General features: G+C 41.3%; 3 protein-coding genes across 3 annotated transcripts; 1 reads left to right on the forward strand and 2 right to left on the reverse strand.

The window, feature by feature from the left end:
• Positions 1–3,738: 3,738 nt before the first annotated feature.
• On the reverse strand, positions 3,739–8,332 carry LOC113158085 (protein snail homolog Sna-like). Its single transcript, XM_026353760.1, has 3 exons — positions 8,179–8,332; positions 5,604–6,224; positions 3,739–4,693 (listed from the first exon to the last, which is right to left on the reverse strand). The coding sequence occupies exons 1-3, from the start codon at positions 8,258–8,260 to the stop codon at positions 4,515–4,517; spliced, it is 882 nt and encodes a 293-aa protein (XP_026209545.1). The 5' UTR covers positions 8,261–8,332; the 3' UTR covers positions 3,739–4,514.
• Positions 8,333–9,171: 839 nt separating this feature from the next.
• On the reverse strand, positions 9,172–13,747 carry LOC113158084 (steroid 17-alpha-hydroxylase/17,20 lyase). The gene is made up of 8 exons (XM_026353759.1): positions 13,373–13,747; positions 13,153–13,291; positions 12,281–12,516; positions 11,778–11,864; positions 11,401–11,619; positions 10,307–10,476; positions 10,110–10,213; positions 9,172–9,905 (listed from the first exon to the last, which is right to left on the reverse strand). Exons 1-8 carry the CDS (start codon positions 13,685–13,687, stop codon positions 9,625–9,627), a joined length of 1,551 nt encoding a protein of 516 aa, XP_026209544.1. The 5' UTR covers positions 13,688–13,747; the 3' UTR covers positions 9,172–9,624.
• Positions 13,748–15,072: 1,325 nt separating this feature from the next.
• Positions 15,073–16,357, forward strand: borcs7 (BLOC-1 related complex subunit 7). The gene is made up of 5 exons (XM_026354670.1): positions 15,073–15,220; positions 15,663–15,725; positions 15,812–15,855; positions 15,964–15,984; positions 16,108–16,357. Exons 1-5 carry the CDS (start codon positions 15,089–15,091, stop codon positions 16,157–16,159), a joined length of 312 nt encoding a protein of 103 aa, XP_026210455.1. The 5' UTR covers positions 15,073–15,088; the 3' UTR covers positions 16,160–16,357.
• The last annotated feature ends 248 nt before the right edge of the window (positions 16,358–16,605 follow it).

A 16,605-nucleotide genomic window follows, 5' to 3' on the forward strand; every position in this document is an offset into this window, starting at 1 on the left:
AAATGAGCTGGCAGCCATTTTATACTGAAAGCTGCCCTGCCCTAGAGCTTCCATGTCTCAAAATTTAGACCTATTAAAACATATGCAAAAACAAACTGCAGAAACAACAAGCCATTCTACACAACATTTTAGTGTGTTAAATCAAATATCTTCAATCTGTGTCAGTATATGCTTTGACTGTTAATGTCAATCATCTAAATTAAGTAAATATAATCCAACAAACAAAGTGAAGTCCATAAGTAATGAAGAGGACCTTCATTACACCTTGAACAGATGAGTTAAATAGTACATATGCTTCACAATACGTGCACAGACAAGGCTGCAAAGACACACATGTACACACTCCTCCAGTAGAGGTGGAAAAAGAGGCGGGGGTCTTGGTTTGGCATAGTTGGAAATGTTAGCACGCAGCACCTGTTGCACGCTCACTTGGCTGCACAGATATATCCAGTTCCATCTCTACAGCACCACAGCACTGCCCTCTCACCGACTCCACAAAAAAAGGAGGTTGACACCATTCTCACCCATATAAACATGACCTCACATGCTCGTTGTGGCAATACAAATGTAATTGTACATTTTGAGTTCCACTGTGGTATTGTCTCAACAGCACAGTGAGATGGCTTAGGCTTGTGAGACAGTATACTGTGTGTGTGTGTGTGTGCGCGTGTGTGTGTGTGTGTGTGTGTGTGTGTGTGTGTGTGTGTGTGTGCGCGTGTGTGTGTGCTCAGACAGCCATGTGAGCATCACTGTTGCATACTGGTTTATAAACCATAAGAGAACCATAGCAAAGCCAATGTATAGTTAGTGTTGGCATCTTAAAGATTCTACATCTGCCAATAACACCTGAACGTTTGTGTGGCTTTTACATAACACACAGTAACCCACTCATTACAAATGAGTAAAATGAACCATAGAAGTGGCATTTACACATTTTTCCTGAAAAGGATGTGATGCAGACACTGAACTCCAAGTTGCCTGGCAGCTCTGCTGTCAGTGTGAATGGGTGAATGTGAGGCCTGGGTAAAGTGCTCTGAGTAGCCATGAGCTGGAAGCTCTGTAGTACGGCAACTCCATCTTCAACATCTGTGTTTTACATGAGCGCAGCACTTCAATAAGCGACAGTTATACTTCCTCTATGGTGTTTAGGAGGCAGTCTCAAATGCACTGTGGCAGCCACTTGAAGTCATAAAGGCTTCATTAACTCTAACAGGTTAAATGGGAGTCCAGGTATTTAAACTCTGTGGAGTCATTAAGTCATTATCACAATGAGGGTGCTTGACACCAGCTGTGGGCTGTTGTTCCAGTTGGTCATGTGTGCTGTGTGTTGTTGAGTCAAAGGCAGTGAAAGCGTTGTGAAAGGATTTCAGGAGCATATTGAACGTTTCTGATGTGTGGTGTTGTAGACCACCCTTATTGCTAAGATATGGTTTCTCCAGTTTCACTCAGTTGGAAAACAATATAGGTTAAACTGTACTGACTGTCTCTGACCACATGAGCTGATGAAGCATTTCAGATGACTTCAGAGAACTTAAGGATGTCCAGTTGCCACTAATCAGCGCCTTTGGATTAACCCTGATCTCACAGTGTTTCAAAAGATTCATTTAGAACCCATTGATTTGACTCTTTATACATGATGACTATTTTTAAGGGTTTTTACATGTCCAGCAGAGCTCTGGAGCCGACCCTTGCACTACACAAGTGAGACTTAACTCTACAAAGACTTGGACTGAGACATGAAAACAACTAGATGACATCCCAGCCTTTGAGCTGGTAAAACCAGACACTAAACAATGAAGAAATCAGTTCCAGGCATAGCAACAGAACTCAACTATTTCAACTATGTGCATGTCATTTATATTGTATTGTATTGCATATATAGTCTTAAACATGTTGTTTCTGCTGCCCCTCATCTCACTTTAACGAAGCATCTGATCTTCTCCATCCTTCAACTCTAATTAGCACACACACACACACACACACACACACACAGGGGTACACACTCTATCCCACACTCAGATGTGTTGGTAACAAGTGTAACACAGTGTCATTTGCAGGGTATCAGAGGCCTGTGGCGATGGACTTTATGGAAATACTCACACTCACTGTGGAAAATGCCATCATAATCTGATTGCCAGTGTCTATTACTCCACCCACCCACCTAACACACAGATACACTCAGGCTCACACACGCACATGTTTCTTACTATATCCGCTGTCCTAATATTGCAGCCTAATAATAAGCCTCATGTCTTGAAAGCAGCTAAATCCAGCAGGGCTGTCTTGTCTTACTGACACACTGCGAGATGGAGAGCTGCCCTCGTGCCTAATATAACAGCTTCCTGTGTATTTATAGGCCTGCCAGAAGTCAGAATAGCTTCTGTGGGTATAGAAAGTGAAGCTGGTTGGGGGATATTTAGACCTTGTTCCACAGATACTATTCTTAGCATTCCATTACATCACAACGGAGCCATTCTGGTGGGCAAACAACAGGTGCCCAGACCCACACTACAGGTGCAGGGCAGGGCAAGTGTTCGCAGCATTGTGAGAGCAAGTATTTTTGCTGCTGGTGGAAAAATGTGAATCATCTTTTTATTAAACTGCACATGGTCATGGTCAACACACTGTATACTGTATGCCTTGACTGTGCCGACTGCAGCATCCCGGGGCAACTCTCATTCAGTTTGCATGTTACCTGTATTTCATCCCTTTGAATGTGTCAGGTGCTATGAAATGCATGTTCCTGCCAGTTTAGTGTCCACAGTATAAGACAAATCAGCTCCACAACAGTGACTAGGCGACGGATTTGCAGCCCTTGTTTAACTGTTATAAATAGGGCTGTGCCTCAGCAGAACATGGCTTACCTTTGTGATAGAGGGAAACATGGAATCACAACTAAGTGAACTATTCAGTGTCTAAAAAACCAAAGCACAACGAGGCAGACCATCAGACGATATATACTCAAGCTTTGTCGGTACAGAAATAGAAAACTCTTTCTCACAGATACACAACTTGCTAAAAAAAGAGCCCTGTCTAGACTGGCATCAGTGTATGACTGTGTCAGTGATGATGTCAGTTCCACATCCAGTAAATGGGATTTGCTTTCTATGTGCTTCCCACACCACAGTTTAATAAAATGTTCTTACATTTACATTTAGTTATTTGGCAGACGCTTTTATCCAAAGCGACTTGAGGTACAAAGCAAGCAAAATATCTAAGCCAAGGAGGCGAACTGTTGAGCTGGTTCAGTTTTATGGGGTTTAAGATGTAAGTGCAGAGAAAGATTCGGAAGAGTTCTGGTTTCAGCAAGTTTTTGAAAGTTGAGAGTGAGGCAGCAGAGCTCGCAGAGGTGGGTAGGTCGTTCCACAATCAAGGAACCACAGAGCTGAAAAGTTCTGCCTGGGATCTTTTGAGGTGAGGTTAGGGGACCACAAGACGTTTGCTTGTAGAGAACAGTGAGTGTGAAGGATTGTACACCAGGATGAGGGAGCTCAGGTAGGCCGGTGTTGTTGAGTTGACCACTTTGTAGGTACAGGTTGAGGCTTTGAAGCTGATGCAGCAGCTACAGGAAGCCAGTGCAGAGATCTGAAAACACGCAACACGTGTGCTTTTTGGCTGGTCAGAAATGAGACCAAATTGAAAAAAATTGAAACTAATATGTGAAATGATCAAAACTTTATTGTTATCAAGTCAACAAGCATTTCAATACAAAAATATACACAACAATTCAGACAAAAACAAAAAACAAACCCTACTATAGTGTAGGTACTACAAGGAGACTAAGCTGATGAGAAAGAAGTCTGATCTGTTGTGATTAAATCTAATATTTCCCCCTTATTTGAATTTAGTACATTCAAAATTTACCTCAGTCAGGATGGTGGTAATGCAATAATATAATTCAGCTGTTTGTTGAAGTGACCACACCTTACCTAATATACTTCTGAACTCAGTAACTGTGACTGCTCATAGTTGAAAACTATATAAAACTGTTGAAACAGACATGGCTGCTGTCTGGGAGGACCAGCTGTCCACTAAATGTTGTTTTTTGTGGAGCCTGTGTCTAGCACCTTCATATAGCATAGTTTATGCTTTATCTATTGGCAGCTCCTCAGACATTCAGTGGAACTGACTGAATGAATGAATAAATGAACCTTAATGATAGAACATGACAGATAATACATAACACATCAGCAGTTTTCCTATTGTGGCAAATATGTCAACAACTGAAATCAGACACCAAACTACAAATCCAAACCTGTACTGTAAATATCATCAATGGGAAAGGGATGTGTATCCCATCAATCCTGTTGTATAGCCAGGACATTTTAGATTAGCTCTGAAGACTCCTTAATGACAGTGTAGCTGGTGCTGGGTCAAACTGTGGCCTGTCATATTATTCAGTCTGTCAGTTCGAGATCACTGTCACCAACAACAAACATTTGTGGCAGTTGATTAGCCAGCAGCAAGACACTACAGAAGTGTGAAATCTGGAGTGGCGAGGAGTTTCAAGCCTGTCAGGACAGTGGGCAGCCTGCCTCTTGGTGCTTGGCTAACAGTGAGATCCTGGAGAAGGTCTTAAAGCAGCTTGCACACTGGTACTTTTTCACTTCAGAGTGGGTTTGGAGGTGAGCACGCAGGTTCGAGCGATCGGCAAAAGCTCGGCTGCAGTGGAGGCACGAGAAAGGCTTCTCTCCTGTGCAAGGAAAGAGACTCATGTCAGTCATAATGACCAGGGAGATGTATATTTCTGTGTTTGATGATGAGCAATCATGCCATAATCTAATAAAAATTCACATTCACCAGTTGTGATGGCCCTGCGACACATGGTATCTGTGGTGTCTGTGTTATCCTGTCTCTTTATTTCAGACCTTCCTTTTTATCCTATGGACACTCCCACCTCATTGAGGAATTGCCCACACCTGCATGTAATAGCTGGTTGACTTCAAGGATGGCTCTTTCTCTCTTCTGGAAGGCTAACAGTTGGTTTGTTCTGTTTATAGGAACATACAGGTTTCAATTGAATGTATAATGTAATTACTGATTGCTTGCTTGACACAACTGACCTTTATCAATTTGGTTTGTTATTAGTGAATTACTTCTTTAATGACCTCCCTTCTTTATGTTCCCCACAATCCAGGCATAGCACAGTGCCAAGGTGTAAGATTGGTGAAGCAGATATGAAACCTCATTTTGTGTCTCACTGCTGCCTTTTCCTTTCTGTGTAATCATTTAGTGTGTGTTTTTAGTTATGCTGTGTCCCTTTGTTATCCTGTTTTTAATCTCTTTCATGTGTTTTTGTGTTTCTTTGTGGTAATTTTGTGTCTTTCTGCTTTGCTTTTAAAAAAAAAGCAATAGCAATCACCTAGGCTCCAGTGCATGGTAGACCCATTGCTTAAGTTTTTGTCATTTGACATTTGTATGACTCTCTGATTTAAACAAACTCAGGAGTTAGTTTATGGAGGTGAAAGAGTCAGGTTTCCATGTAAAGGTAAAGGACTCGAATTGGGCTAAAAACAAACCTGAGTGGGACATCACTACTGACCTGTATAAAGAGTTATTATAACTTCCTAATGAAGTCATCCTTAAATGTGTGTTTCACTGACCTGTGTGTGTTCGTATGTGTCCCTGAAGCAGCCATGGTCTGGAGAAGGCCTTGCCGCAGAGTTTACACACACAGGGTAATGTGTGAGTCCTGATGTGCATCTTGAGAGCTCCCAGGCTGCTGTACTCCTTCTCACAGTACTTACAGCTGAAGTACTTCTTACTGCTCCACTCACAGTGAAGCTGCTTGTGTTTAGGCAGGCCGGAGAAGCTCAAGTACTTTTTATGACAGTCTAAACACTCAAAGTGATCCTGGCTGCTGCTGGTACTGCTTGGGGGGACAGCAGGAAAGAGTGCCAGGACAGGGATGCATGGAGCGAGGAGGCTCTCTCTCCTCGTGGGGTTTGGAGTGACACACTGGATTTCCATGTCCACTTTGGTACAAGAGCGTTCTGGTTTGTAGTCATCTTCAGGGCATTTACTGTAAGCCTCTGAATATGGATCTATAAGGGAGAGAGGGTAGGTCTTTGGAGAGGACGGAAGATACAATTGGTCTGTTCTGACAGAAAGCATGCAGGAGGATGATGACATGGTCTGTGGCTGGGGGCTGTAGGCTGGACGATAATGGTGAGGGGGATTGTTAATGTGCAGCAAAGAGTCTTCATGGGTGTTGCAAGAGGTCTCTGTGGATTACACACACACACACACACACACACACACACACACACACACACACACACACGGTTAATTGGTTTTCTTCCCTTTCCTGAGGATAGGTTCAGATTTTTTACAGTCTAACACTGTTTCTACACCAGAAGCAGAGCAAAAGCATCAAATGGAGTCGTGCATAAACCTTGTACAAAACTTGAGTCATGCCTATATCAGGCATTTACTCAATATCAAGACAAAAACAGGAATCTTTCTTTTTCTCGGTTTGATCATGAAATTGCGGTTAAAGAAAGTTGCACGAGTATAAGTGTAGTAGTAGCTTTGAAAGCTAGACTGTTTGAGCTGTGTTTACTTGATACATTTCATTTTTCTGTAGAAATACATTGGTTTGGTGCGCTTTGTGGAGCATTTGAAATGCTTACAGTTTTTTCTGTGTAGAAGAGTGTGTGAGCATGAAAAATAATTTGGCCACACAGAACCTTCATCTGACAGCTTCCTTGTTGTAGCCAGTGCTTATCTCTGCATTTACTGGTTAAATGACAAAACCACACAAGCAGAGGTTGTTTTATGATCATTAATTCCATGAATATGTTGGTTAAAGTGCTACCTGTGTCTGGTGTTGGTCCAAGATGCTTCATTCTATAACACCTCTATACAACTGCCATCATATATTGACTAAGAACAATTTTCCCATGGTGATCAGTAAAGTATGTGACTATCATTATTAATGTTGATAAATGCTGTTTAAGACTTTAACAGAGAATTTCAGGTATTTCTGCTGAAATAGTACATTTTGTAACTTCTCTACATCCAAGTGCAAATTTAAAGTGGTGCTGTCCATATAACACAGAGTAGATATACATTCTGTACTGCTATTTAACACTAAATAGATTTTAATTTGAAAAGCCCTGACCATCTGATTATCAGTCCATTTGTTACTGTGACTGACAGGTCCTACTGTACATGAACACACTTTCACTGACTCTCTAAACCAGTGAATTGATATGTGCGTGAACACAGCAACAGAGCACACAGTGCCGCATGTAAAAAAGATTGTGTGTTTATTTCCTATTTAGTCATATATTGTTATAGAGATAACTTCTAATTTATAAGCACGTTTTCTGGGCTCTTAAGGCTCATCTACACAAGTAAGAGTTTAGGAGCACACACAACAATGAACAAAGTGCAATACAGCCTTTAAAAACATGCAGAACATCATCTGTTGTTGCTCAAAACCAAATATTTAACCAAGTTGTCACAATTTGTAGCTTCTATTAAACTGAAGATGATTTCAGTCTTATTACCAGCTTCTCTTTCTTGGGCCCTTTCTGATGATAATGGAAGCTCATCAATATAGTGGGATGGGGACGGGGGCTGGAGACGGGAAGGTTGGCTCACTTTAAGGGTTGTATGGGAAAAAAATATAAAAGTTGAAGGAGGTATTTGTTGGTAGGAAGGCCTGGAAGGCCGCTGCATAGGCTCTTGAGGCTGCTTAATGAGGCCCTTATGGTCTCTGGAGGACCTGAGGACAATGCTGTGCCTCTTTTGGGACAGATTTTGCACCTGCTAAACACAGAAGTACATTCCTGTTTGTGGACAGATACGTTTATAGATAACTTACCTTTAAGCAGCATTATGCTCTTTTCGTTTTCATAAAGACCCGAAGATAAAAATGGATCTGTGGGTGTTTACAACATACAACATGCAGAAAAATAAATGTAGAACTACCCGCTTCAGTTTAAAATAAAACATTTGTTTAACCTGTTTGAAGTGCTCATCTTTACTGTTTGTGAGCCGCGGGACACTCATTACAAATGGAGGAGCAGCTCTTCTGCATTTCCAGTTTAAAGCTGTGGAGCAGGGTTTTTCTTTATGCTGTTAGCTTAGATAAGACAAACTGTAGCTATCTGACTGTTTTCAGTGTCTATTTGTAACTTGTGCTGGACTAGGCTACTCTGTTCCTCTTACCCTGACTCTCTGACTTCAGTCCTCCATGGTTGCTTTTCTTGCTGCCGCTCTGATGTTTCTTCACTAAGAAAGACCGCGGCATGCTGTCGCCTCTTCACGGTGGTCGGTGCGGAGGAACACTGGTCTACAGCTGCCGGTTAACGGAAGACGCTGTGTGTGTGAGAGAGAGAGACAGAGAGAGGCCATGTATCGGCTGTGTGTGTGTGTGTGTGTGAGAGAGAGAGAGACAGAGAGGCCATGTATCGGCTGTGTGTGTGTGTGTGTGTGTGTGTGTGTGTGCCGGCCTCCGGCCTCGCGCACACTCTCCCGCTCACCGCTCAGTCAGGTGTGAGCCAAGGGTCGCGCGAGGAAATTTCCATGCACACAAGTGTCGCACCAATTAGAATAAAAGGACAAGTGCAGGGGGCGGGGTCTGGGTGTCAATCACAGTACCCCAACAAAACAGGTGGATGAATGGTGACTTCACACACACACACACACACACACACACACACAGCAGCAGCAGCAGCAGAGAGCGCGGCTTTGTCATTAATAGAAGAAAAGACGCAACAGTCTCAGAGGAAACACACGAATTAGACAAAAAGCAGTCTGACTGCAGAGATGGATACAGCACACAAACTCAACACTCAAGTAGTGGAGTAAAAATACTCCACTACAAGTAGAAGTTGAGTCATGGCAACTGGACTGGAGTTATTCTTTGCACCGTACATGTATATGCATATTATTATATCAGATAAGAATCTACTCCACCTTTGATTTAAGGTGGAGTAAAAAACAGAGAAGGAAAAGTAAACAGAAAACCAAATCTCACAGCTATCACCTGTTAGTGATCATAACTCTCCGTCTTGTCATCCTGACTGCTCATACTTACTTATTTCAATAATATACATTCAGAAGATAATTATTCCTTCAGATCTAACAGAAACTAATCCTATCATGACAAGCAATTCATTTCAAACAGATGCTGTCGACATTTGCTTTCACTTTGCACTTTTTTATTAGAGTTAATAACAAATCTATGTACAGGCTTCACAGTTTCAACAGTCACAGTTGATCTCATGTGAAATATAATTTACACACTGATGCTGATCCTCATAGATGCATTTAAATATCTTAATGTTTACTTTAAAAAGCACACATCTCATTTGGATTATTTTATACAATAAAATGTGAACTAGCCCTGTTTGATAAAATACATTACAGGAACTGTAACTGTGGTCCATCTCATCACATAGGTACATAGATAAAAGGCATGTTTGTTTGTTTTTTAATCAGTATATTTCATCTTTGCCCCAAAGATCCTGGCTTCAAAACTTACAAGTCTAGGTGAGTAAGTGTAAGTGTCTCCTACATATTCCGTTATAGGCATGTAGGCCCTCCTCCAACCTGAGATTCCTCAATGAAGTCTTTCATGGTACTTCAAATATTGTGTATCAGATCCAAAACTCAACATGCCTGACACTTGTTTCTGTCCCAGCCTGGTCTGGGCATGGCGTGCACCTTGTACTTTACCGGCTGGAGGACCACACCAAACTTGCCCTCGAGACTGGGCAGAGAGTGGCCTGGTGGGACAGAGAGAGTGAAGCGCTGTAGGATCCAGGAAAGGAAGAGGAAGAGCTCCATCTTGGCCAAGGCCTCACCCAGACACACCCTGAGCCCGGCGCCGAATGGCAGGTAGCTGGGCGACGGGATGGTCAGACCCGTGCCTTCGCTGTTTAAGAAGCGACCTGCAGAGAACAGGGATCGGTTTTAACACACACAAACACATGTATAAGCAGAAACCAATGACAGCACTGATGCACATGCTTAGTCTATGTGTGGAAAAAGTGACATATTTCTGTAATTCACTTTGTCTTCGTGATTCCAGTGAAACTTGGCAACCATACACAAAACACGTAGTTTTTCCAGGACAAAGGAAAGTTTCCTCTCACCTGGGTCAAAGAGCTCTGGGTTTCTCCACTCCCTCTCATCATGGTGCAGAGACCACAGATTGATGATGACACGAGTTCCTTTCCTCACTGCAAAGTCTCCAATGCTGCAGAGGAGCACAGAAACGGAGAGAGAGGGGTTTGAAATCAATAGAGTTGATCAGTTATTGGTGGTCACAGGTGGATGACAATAAATGTACCTGGTGTCACTGAGGGCCACATGAGGGATTAGCAGCGGTGCAACAGGACGAATCCGTAGCACCTCCCTGATGGTGGCCTCCAGGTAGGGCAGACTGCCTCTGTCACTGAGCTGGGGGGACCTATCCCCCCCTACTTTACTGTCCAGCTCCTCCTGGATACATCTCTGCACCTAAACACCACGTAAACACAAACTATGCTTTATTTAAATGAATATGTCTTATCCAGGATTCACGGAATAATCTCACATTTTGTATGAATCAGCCACTTCAAACCCATACTGTCGTGTACAGAGGGACACCAAACAATGTTCTTCTGGCCAATGACATAGAACACAGAAAACACATTTCAAGGAAAGACAAAGTATACAAGAAACATAGCTATGTAACTAACAGAAGAGCCCTTACAACAAAAAAAATCACAGGTGCATGTACAAACAGTGCAAGACAAGACAAAGACATTGCAGCACTGATGTGCAATAAAAAAGTATTATAACTGAAAGTGACGGATATAAAAATAAATCAAATTCTTAAAAGTCTTATTGAGGTAGATGTGCAAGGATTTTGTTAGTTTGCATATCAATATATTCAAACATGAGCACTGACTGTTGCTTTCATGAGATTTTTCACATACACACACATATGGTGGTAAGACAGCTGAGTATGTAGTCAGAGCGGCTTCTAGTGGACATGAGAGGAACTGCAGCCACATCTCCCAATGCTACAGTAGGTTTTTTAGTAGACAGAAGTCTACAGCACAAGTCAGTCAGATGCTTTTATTTTTTAATTTGCTTAGGCTGTATTGCAAACAGCGTCCCATTTTCTAAACACAGAATGTAGGAGGGAGAAAGAAAAGACTGACTGGACCAACTACATTCAGAGAGGGCAGGATAAGCAAAATAGCAAAGAGAATTAAACCGAACAAAAACAAACAAAAAACTTGACGTGTCCTGCATTTCTTAGTAATTTTCATTTTTATTTTAAAAAGTTACAATTTTTTATAATTTTTTTAATTTTAGGAGGAGTGAAATGACAGACAGAAGTGTCTAGAAAAGGGTCTAGAAGCCCCCCGGACTGGACTGCGGCTCCAGACTTACCTGGGGATAATGGATAAGGTAAGTGATGGCCCATTTGAGCACAGTGGTGGTGGTTTCCACACCTGCTCCGAAGATGTCTCCCACGGTCATGAGGAGGTGGTCTTCGCTGAGGCCCACAGACTCTGCACTGATCTCTGCTGTGTTGTTGTTCTCTGCGCTGCGTTTGGCTCTCACCAGAGCATCCAGCAGGTCCCTCTGCACATGGTCACTGTAATCTGCCTGGGGGGTTCAACATGTCAGTGTACATCAGCTCATCGCCTCAAGTGGTTGTGTATTATACAGGTTTTACAAAACCGTTACATCAATTTTCAGGGACATTTCTAGCCATGGCAGCGAATAACTGTTATCAGAACTTTAAGGTCAAGAGGAAACTGTACCTTGTGTTCATCATATTTCTTCTGCAGAAGTTTGTCTCTGACTGAAACACACTGCTTCAGAAGATGCAGGTTTGCATTAGGAAAAATCTGTGCAAAAAAAATCAGATGCTGTTTTATTATAGACACAGCATGATATATATATATATATATATATATATATATATATATATAAATTTCAAGCTCCCAGGCCTCTCGTAGAGGACCTGAGCTTGTAAGAATAAGACCGCTATACATACATATATATATATATATATATATATATATATATATATATATATATATATATATATATAGGCACCTTTATTGTTTATTTCAGTCTTGAGGTTGGTCAGTTCGTCCTGAAATGTCTACAGCAGGTACCTGCCACTTCCTGACTGTGCTGGGGATATGAAGGTGGGAATGGCCTGAGACCTTTTAACATACTTTGTCGCTTTTATTTTTTCCTGTCCTCTTATTTATTGGCTTGTTTCCTACACTCAAACTAAGCTCTTCACATTGTCTACCTGTAACCAGGGGAAGATGTCCACCAGGCTGTCCTTTGCCACAGTGTCCACGATGCCTTGGCTGTAATGCAGCATGCCTTCAAACTCTGGGTCTCCTCTGCAGTAGGTGGAGTTGAAACAGAGTGAACAGACGACGTTGGTGACGGCCCGGGTCAGCTCAGGAGAAAGATCCAGGGCCAGTCCAGCAGCTGCTGCCTCAGACAGGACGGCACATAGAGACTGGGCCTCTGCACAGACTGGACAGGATACAAGGGACAGACCATGTTCACTTACTGACATGTTTAAAAGGCTACTCTCTCCCTCTACAAATGTTCATTAAACACATTCCCTTATTCTTACAGTGCTGTATACTCAGTGTATCTAAAACCTGAGAGGTGTTATTCTTCTGTGCCGCCGCTGCCATAAATACTGATTAGAGCACTAAATGTGGATTAATCCACTGCACAAAATAGTCCCTAACACTAGGTTGCTAGTTTTAGTTAGCTATACATGTATATTATATATAATTGTAAAGAAAATGACATCATATAAAACTGAGTTGCCATACTACTGCGACAAACATGCATATCAGTATTCACTCATTTTACTGGGCATCATCAAAATGCATCATATTTTAAAAACTGGTATATTTTTTTGAAAAACCTTTGCAAACATTAAGTAGACGCTTTTATCCAAAGTGACAAAGCTATAAAATAAAAGTAATAGTCCAAGATTTGTCTCTGTTTCATCCCCCCATTTATTCTTGTATCCAATTAAATACAGTGTAACAAATGACAGAAAAACTCTGGTCAGTTAATAGACAGACTGCAAACAGTGCATACGTTTCATAACTGTTGTGTGAATCGAGACAACACAGTGCAAAGTTTACTCACTGATCTTCTCGATGGAGGCAGAGCCCTCTCCAAACATGCACAGAGCTCCATGGACTATTTTCCTGTGGAACCTCCATGTAGCACTGTAGTCTCCAAATGCGATGTCTTTCCCATCTCTGGTTAGAATGTCTGTGGTCACCTGCATCACACAAGCACAGTGCTGGAAAAGGATGAAGCATAAATGATGAAGAAGAAGACATTAGACATTAAATATACCCACAGTTCTGGGTCTTCCTGCAAATGTCTTCCCTTTCTTCAGCAGGACCTCTTTGGCATGTGTATGTTGGTTGACAATGATGACGCTGTGGGAGCCCATCATCAAAGAGTACGTCTGTCCGTATTTCTGCTGCAGTTCTTTGAAATGCACGTGAGGAGGGTGCGGGCTTCGCAAACTCAACAAACTGCCGATCACAGGCAGCGCTGGGAGGTGGGGAGGCTCCTGGGGGCCACGCCTGGACATCTTAAGCTTCAACTGCACCACTAACAGAGCCAGAGCAACAGCAGAAAACACAGACAGGCACAGAAACCAAGACATATTAAAAGCAGAAGGGCCCTGATGGAGTGGTCTGGTTCAGCAGAGGCAAAGCATTACTGGGAGCTGTGCAAAAAGGGCCCCAAGCTGCTGCAGGGCCACGCTTTTATGCAGCTCCTTCAATGCCATATCCTTGACTCTGAATATGTGCAGCTGTGCCGGTTCAAACAAGATAAGATGAAACTTGATTCACTGAATCCTTGCAGAAATATCATGACCAAACATTCTCACATAATGTTGTATAAATGTGTATAAATCTAGTCAACAGAGGTGGGAAGTAAGGTTGTCAGTAGCTATTTCACCACCCATTCTTACACTCACGTTTATTATTTTATTAATTTAAGTCCAGGTTTCAGGTTGCACAAAATGTTGGTTGTAGCAGTTGACAGTACAACAAAGCTGTCCTAGTGGTTAATGAGGTTGTTATAAATATGGAAAATGTAAAAAAAAAGAAAACAATCTTTTACCAAATTATCTGTAAGTCATTGTAAGTGATTTCCAAGTATTTACAACACAATGAAAATAATGACTTTGTGGTTCCAGCAACAGAAGAAAACATTTTAGGTTTGACAAAACTAAAGCTTAAACTTAAGAAATTAAGGTAAAACTTTTAAAAGGAAAAGTTTGTTTCTCTTAGATACTGAGTTTTTTTTTTAAATGTAGATTTTAACTAACTCAGTTTACAACCATCTGGATGCGTATGTGAACTGTATGTGTTTATGAAATACAATAAGCAATCAACTCATTTGTTTTTGATTTTGTAGGCATGTTTGTTAGAATATTGATAACAATTATAATAATTGTGTAATATTTTATTATGTAAAACTCAAACTTATTCAGCTCAATCAACTTCTGTTCGGTATCATGCCATTAACATTCTCCTGTTTGTGTTAGTTCTCTATTAGTTCCTACATGCTGAGGATAGAGAATACAACTCGGTTAAACATTTCTCTGTGTGATTCTAACAGGACATCTAATGTAGACTTTGTGTTAAATTGGCTGTTTGGGGCTGAGTGTGTGATTTATAAATGCAGTATACAATAAACATTTATCAGAAATTCAATGTTTTTCCTTGACTATAAAACTCAAATTGCATCAAAACGTTTAAATAAATATAAGAAAGACTTAATAGAAAGCTCTACATTAATGAAATATGTCGTGCTTGTTATTGTTTTTATATTATTACTATAGTTTTTTCTGTAATATTTATAGGTGGTGTCAATCTGAATCTAGATGAAGGGTTAAACAAAGTAGTACAAAGTACAAACACATTTATCTGACAGTTTTAATTACTTTGCAGATCATTTCTGTCACTATTCAGTAATAGATTACATCCTATATACGGACGCGGACGCTACTTGTATTTTGGCCTCGCCCGCGCACCGTAGCTAGTCAAAACAGAAGATGGCGTCAGCTGAGTCCCAGCCGCGGTTCGGTCAGTCTGTTAAAGGCTTATTGTCTGATAAGGTGGGCTCCTGTAGCGGGGACACGATCGCATTGACCCGACAAGTGCTTAAGGGATCCCGCAGTCAGGAGGTAAAACGATATAAGTGATTTGTTTCGTAAATTACAGCTGCAGCTAATAGCGTCATGATCGCTAGCGTATATGGGAAGAGGAACCGGAAGCGCTGTCAGAACAGCGCTCTCTAAAATCTCTAAAAATAAAAGCATTGCTAGGACATTCATCATTAAATCCATTACTAAGAATTATATTTAGAAAATTAAGATTGAGGTTTTATTTTCGTCAACTTGACCATGCTGACGCAGGCTATCAGAATGTAGTGCTACATCTGAACTTAAAAACAATGAGTTCAACTGACTTCACAAGTGATTTAACGCTTAGTTCAGGCATTCAAATTGTAGACCAGAATAAACTTAACATTAACATTCTTCAGAAAATGTTTTCCACACTGATAAAATACACAATACATGTTTATTGCAGCCCTAAATGCCATATTCTTACTAATGTATCTTTTAGCTTCTTGGACAAGCAGCAAGAAATATGGTTATGCAGGAGGACTCCATTCTGCACTCTGAGGATGTAAGTACCAGCTTATAGTGAATGATGCTGTAGCTATGCCAACGCATAGAAAATCTCCAATTTAACATCGGCCATCTGTCTTCTAGAGTCTGAGAAAAATGTCCATTATAACCACACATTTACAGTACCAGTGAGTATCGATCATCTGTTCCTGAGTACAAATTTATCAAACCTGTTCATGTCACACTGAATATTGACTGTGTGTGTGTGTGTGTATGTCTGTCTTTTACTCACTAAGGCAGGAGGCCATTCAAAAGAAGTAAGTCTAAACACCAGATTATGTTTATGCTTTAGAAGACTATCAGCTGACAACACTGTCTCATCAGAAAGCCACAACACAAACTGATGACGTGCACTGTCTCTGTGTGTGTTCACGTGTCAGTGTGGAGCACTCGAAAAACCTGCAGGACCAACTGAGACACCTTCTGAAGTGATGATGTCACAACCCCAGCCTTAAGATGATCACGTGTTAACCAAGATCATCTGCAGGATGTGGACGTGGAACTCGGGAGAGTTGTCAGTTCAGTCAATTGTCAGTTTGTTCTGGATCAAACGCAAAAATCGTGTAATATTTTTTGTATGAGTTGTGTAAAATGTTTTCCTTAGTTGTAATAAATTAATTTATTAAAGAACCTGTGTGGGTGGCTCCTGATGACAGCATGTGATTCAGATCATGTAGCATGTTAACTGCGTGCATGCTATTGTAAAACCTCTTTAAGCCCAGTTTGGTGACCTCAGCGTTTCCAGCATTCCTCAGGTCAGTGCGCTCCTGGTTTAGAGTCGTGCTGTGTGGTTTGGTCTGAACATACTCACGTTCAACTCTTGTGTCATTTCCGTTTAAAAGATGCCTTAAAGCACTGCAGCTTTAACATTTACAATT

Source organism: Anabas testudineus, chromosome 15 (genome assembly GCF_900324465.2).
Source record: "Anabas testudineus chromosome 15, fAnaTes1.2, whole genome shotgun sequence".
Classification (NCBI taxonomy): Eukaryota; Metazoa; Chordata; class Actinopteri; order Anabantiformes; family Anabantidae; genus Anabas; species Anabas testudineus.

Coding starts and splice junctions, on each gene's coding strand:
- borcs7 (XM_026354670.1), top strand. CDS start 15,089: ATGGCGTCAGCTGAGTCCCAGCCGCGGTTCGGTCAGTCTGTTAAAGGC. Junction 15,856..15,963: donor ACCACACATTTACAGTACCA/GTGAGTATCGAT, acceptor TTACTCACTAAG/GCAGGAGGCCATTCAAAAGA. Junction 15,985..16,107: donor CAGGAGGCCATTCAAAAGAA/GTAAGTCTAAAC, acceptor TTCACGTGTCAG/TGTGGAGCACTCGAAAAACC.
- LOC113158084 (XM_026353759.1), bottom strand. CDS start 13,687: ATGTCTTGGTTTCTGTGCCTGTCTGTGTTTTCTGCTGTTGCTCTGGCT. Junction 12,517..13,152: donor TGCCTCCATCGAGAAGATCA/GTGAGTAAACTT, acceptor TATCCTGTCCAG/TCTGTGCAGAGGCCCAGTCT. Junction 10,214..10,306: donor GTGGCCCTCAGTGACACCAG/GTACATTTATTG, acceptor GCTCCTCTGCAG/CATTGGAGACTTTGCAGTGA.
- LOC113158085 (XM_026353760.1), bottom strand. CDS start 8,260: ATGCCGCGGTCTTTCTTAGTGAAGAAACATCAGAGCGGCAGCAAGAAA. Junction 6,225..8,178: donor ACTGAAGTCAGAGAGTCAGG/GTAAGAGGAACA, acceptor TGTAATCCACAG/AGACCTCTTGCAACACCCAT. Junction 4,694..5,603: donor ACACATACGAACACACACAG/GTCAGTGAAACA, acceptor TTCCTTGCACAG/GAGAGAAGCCTTTCTCGTGC.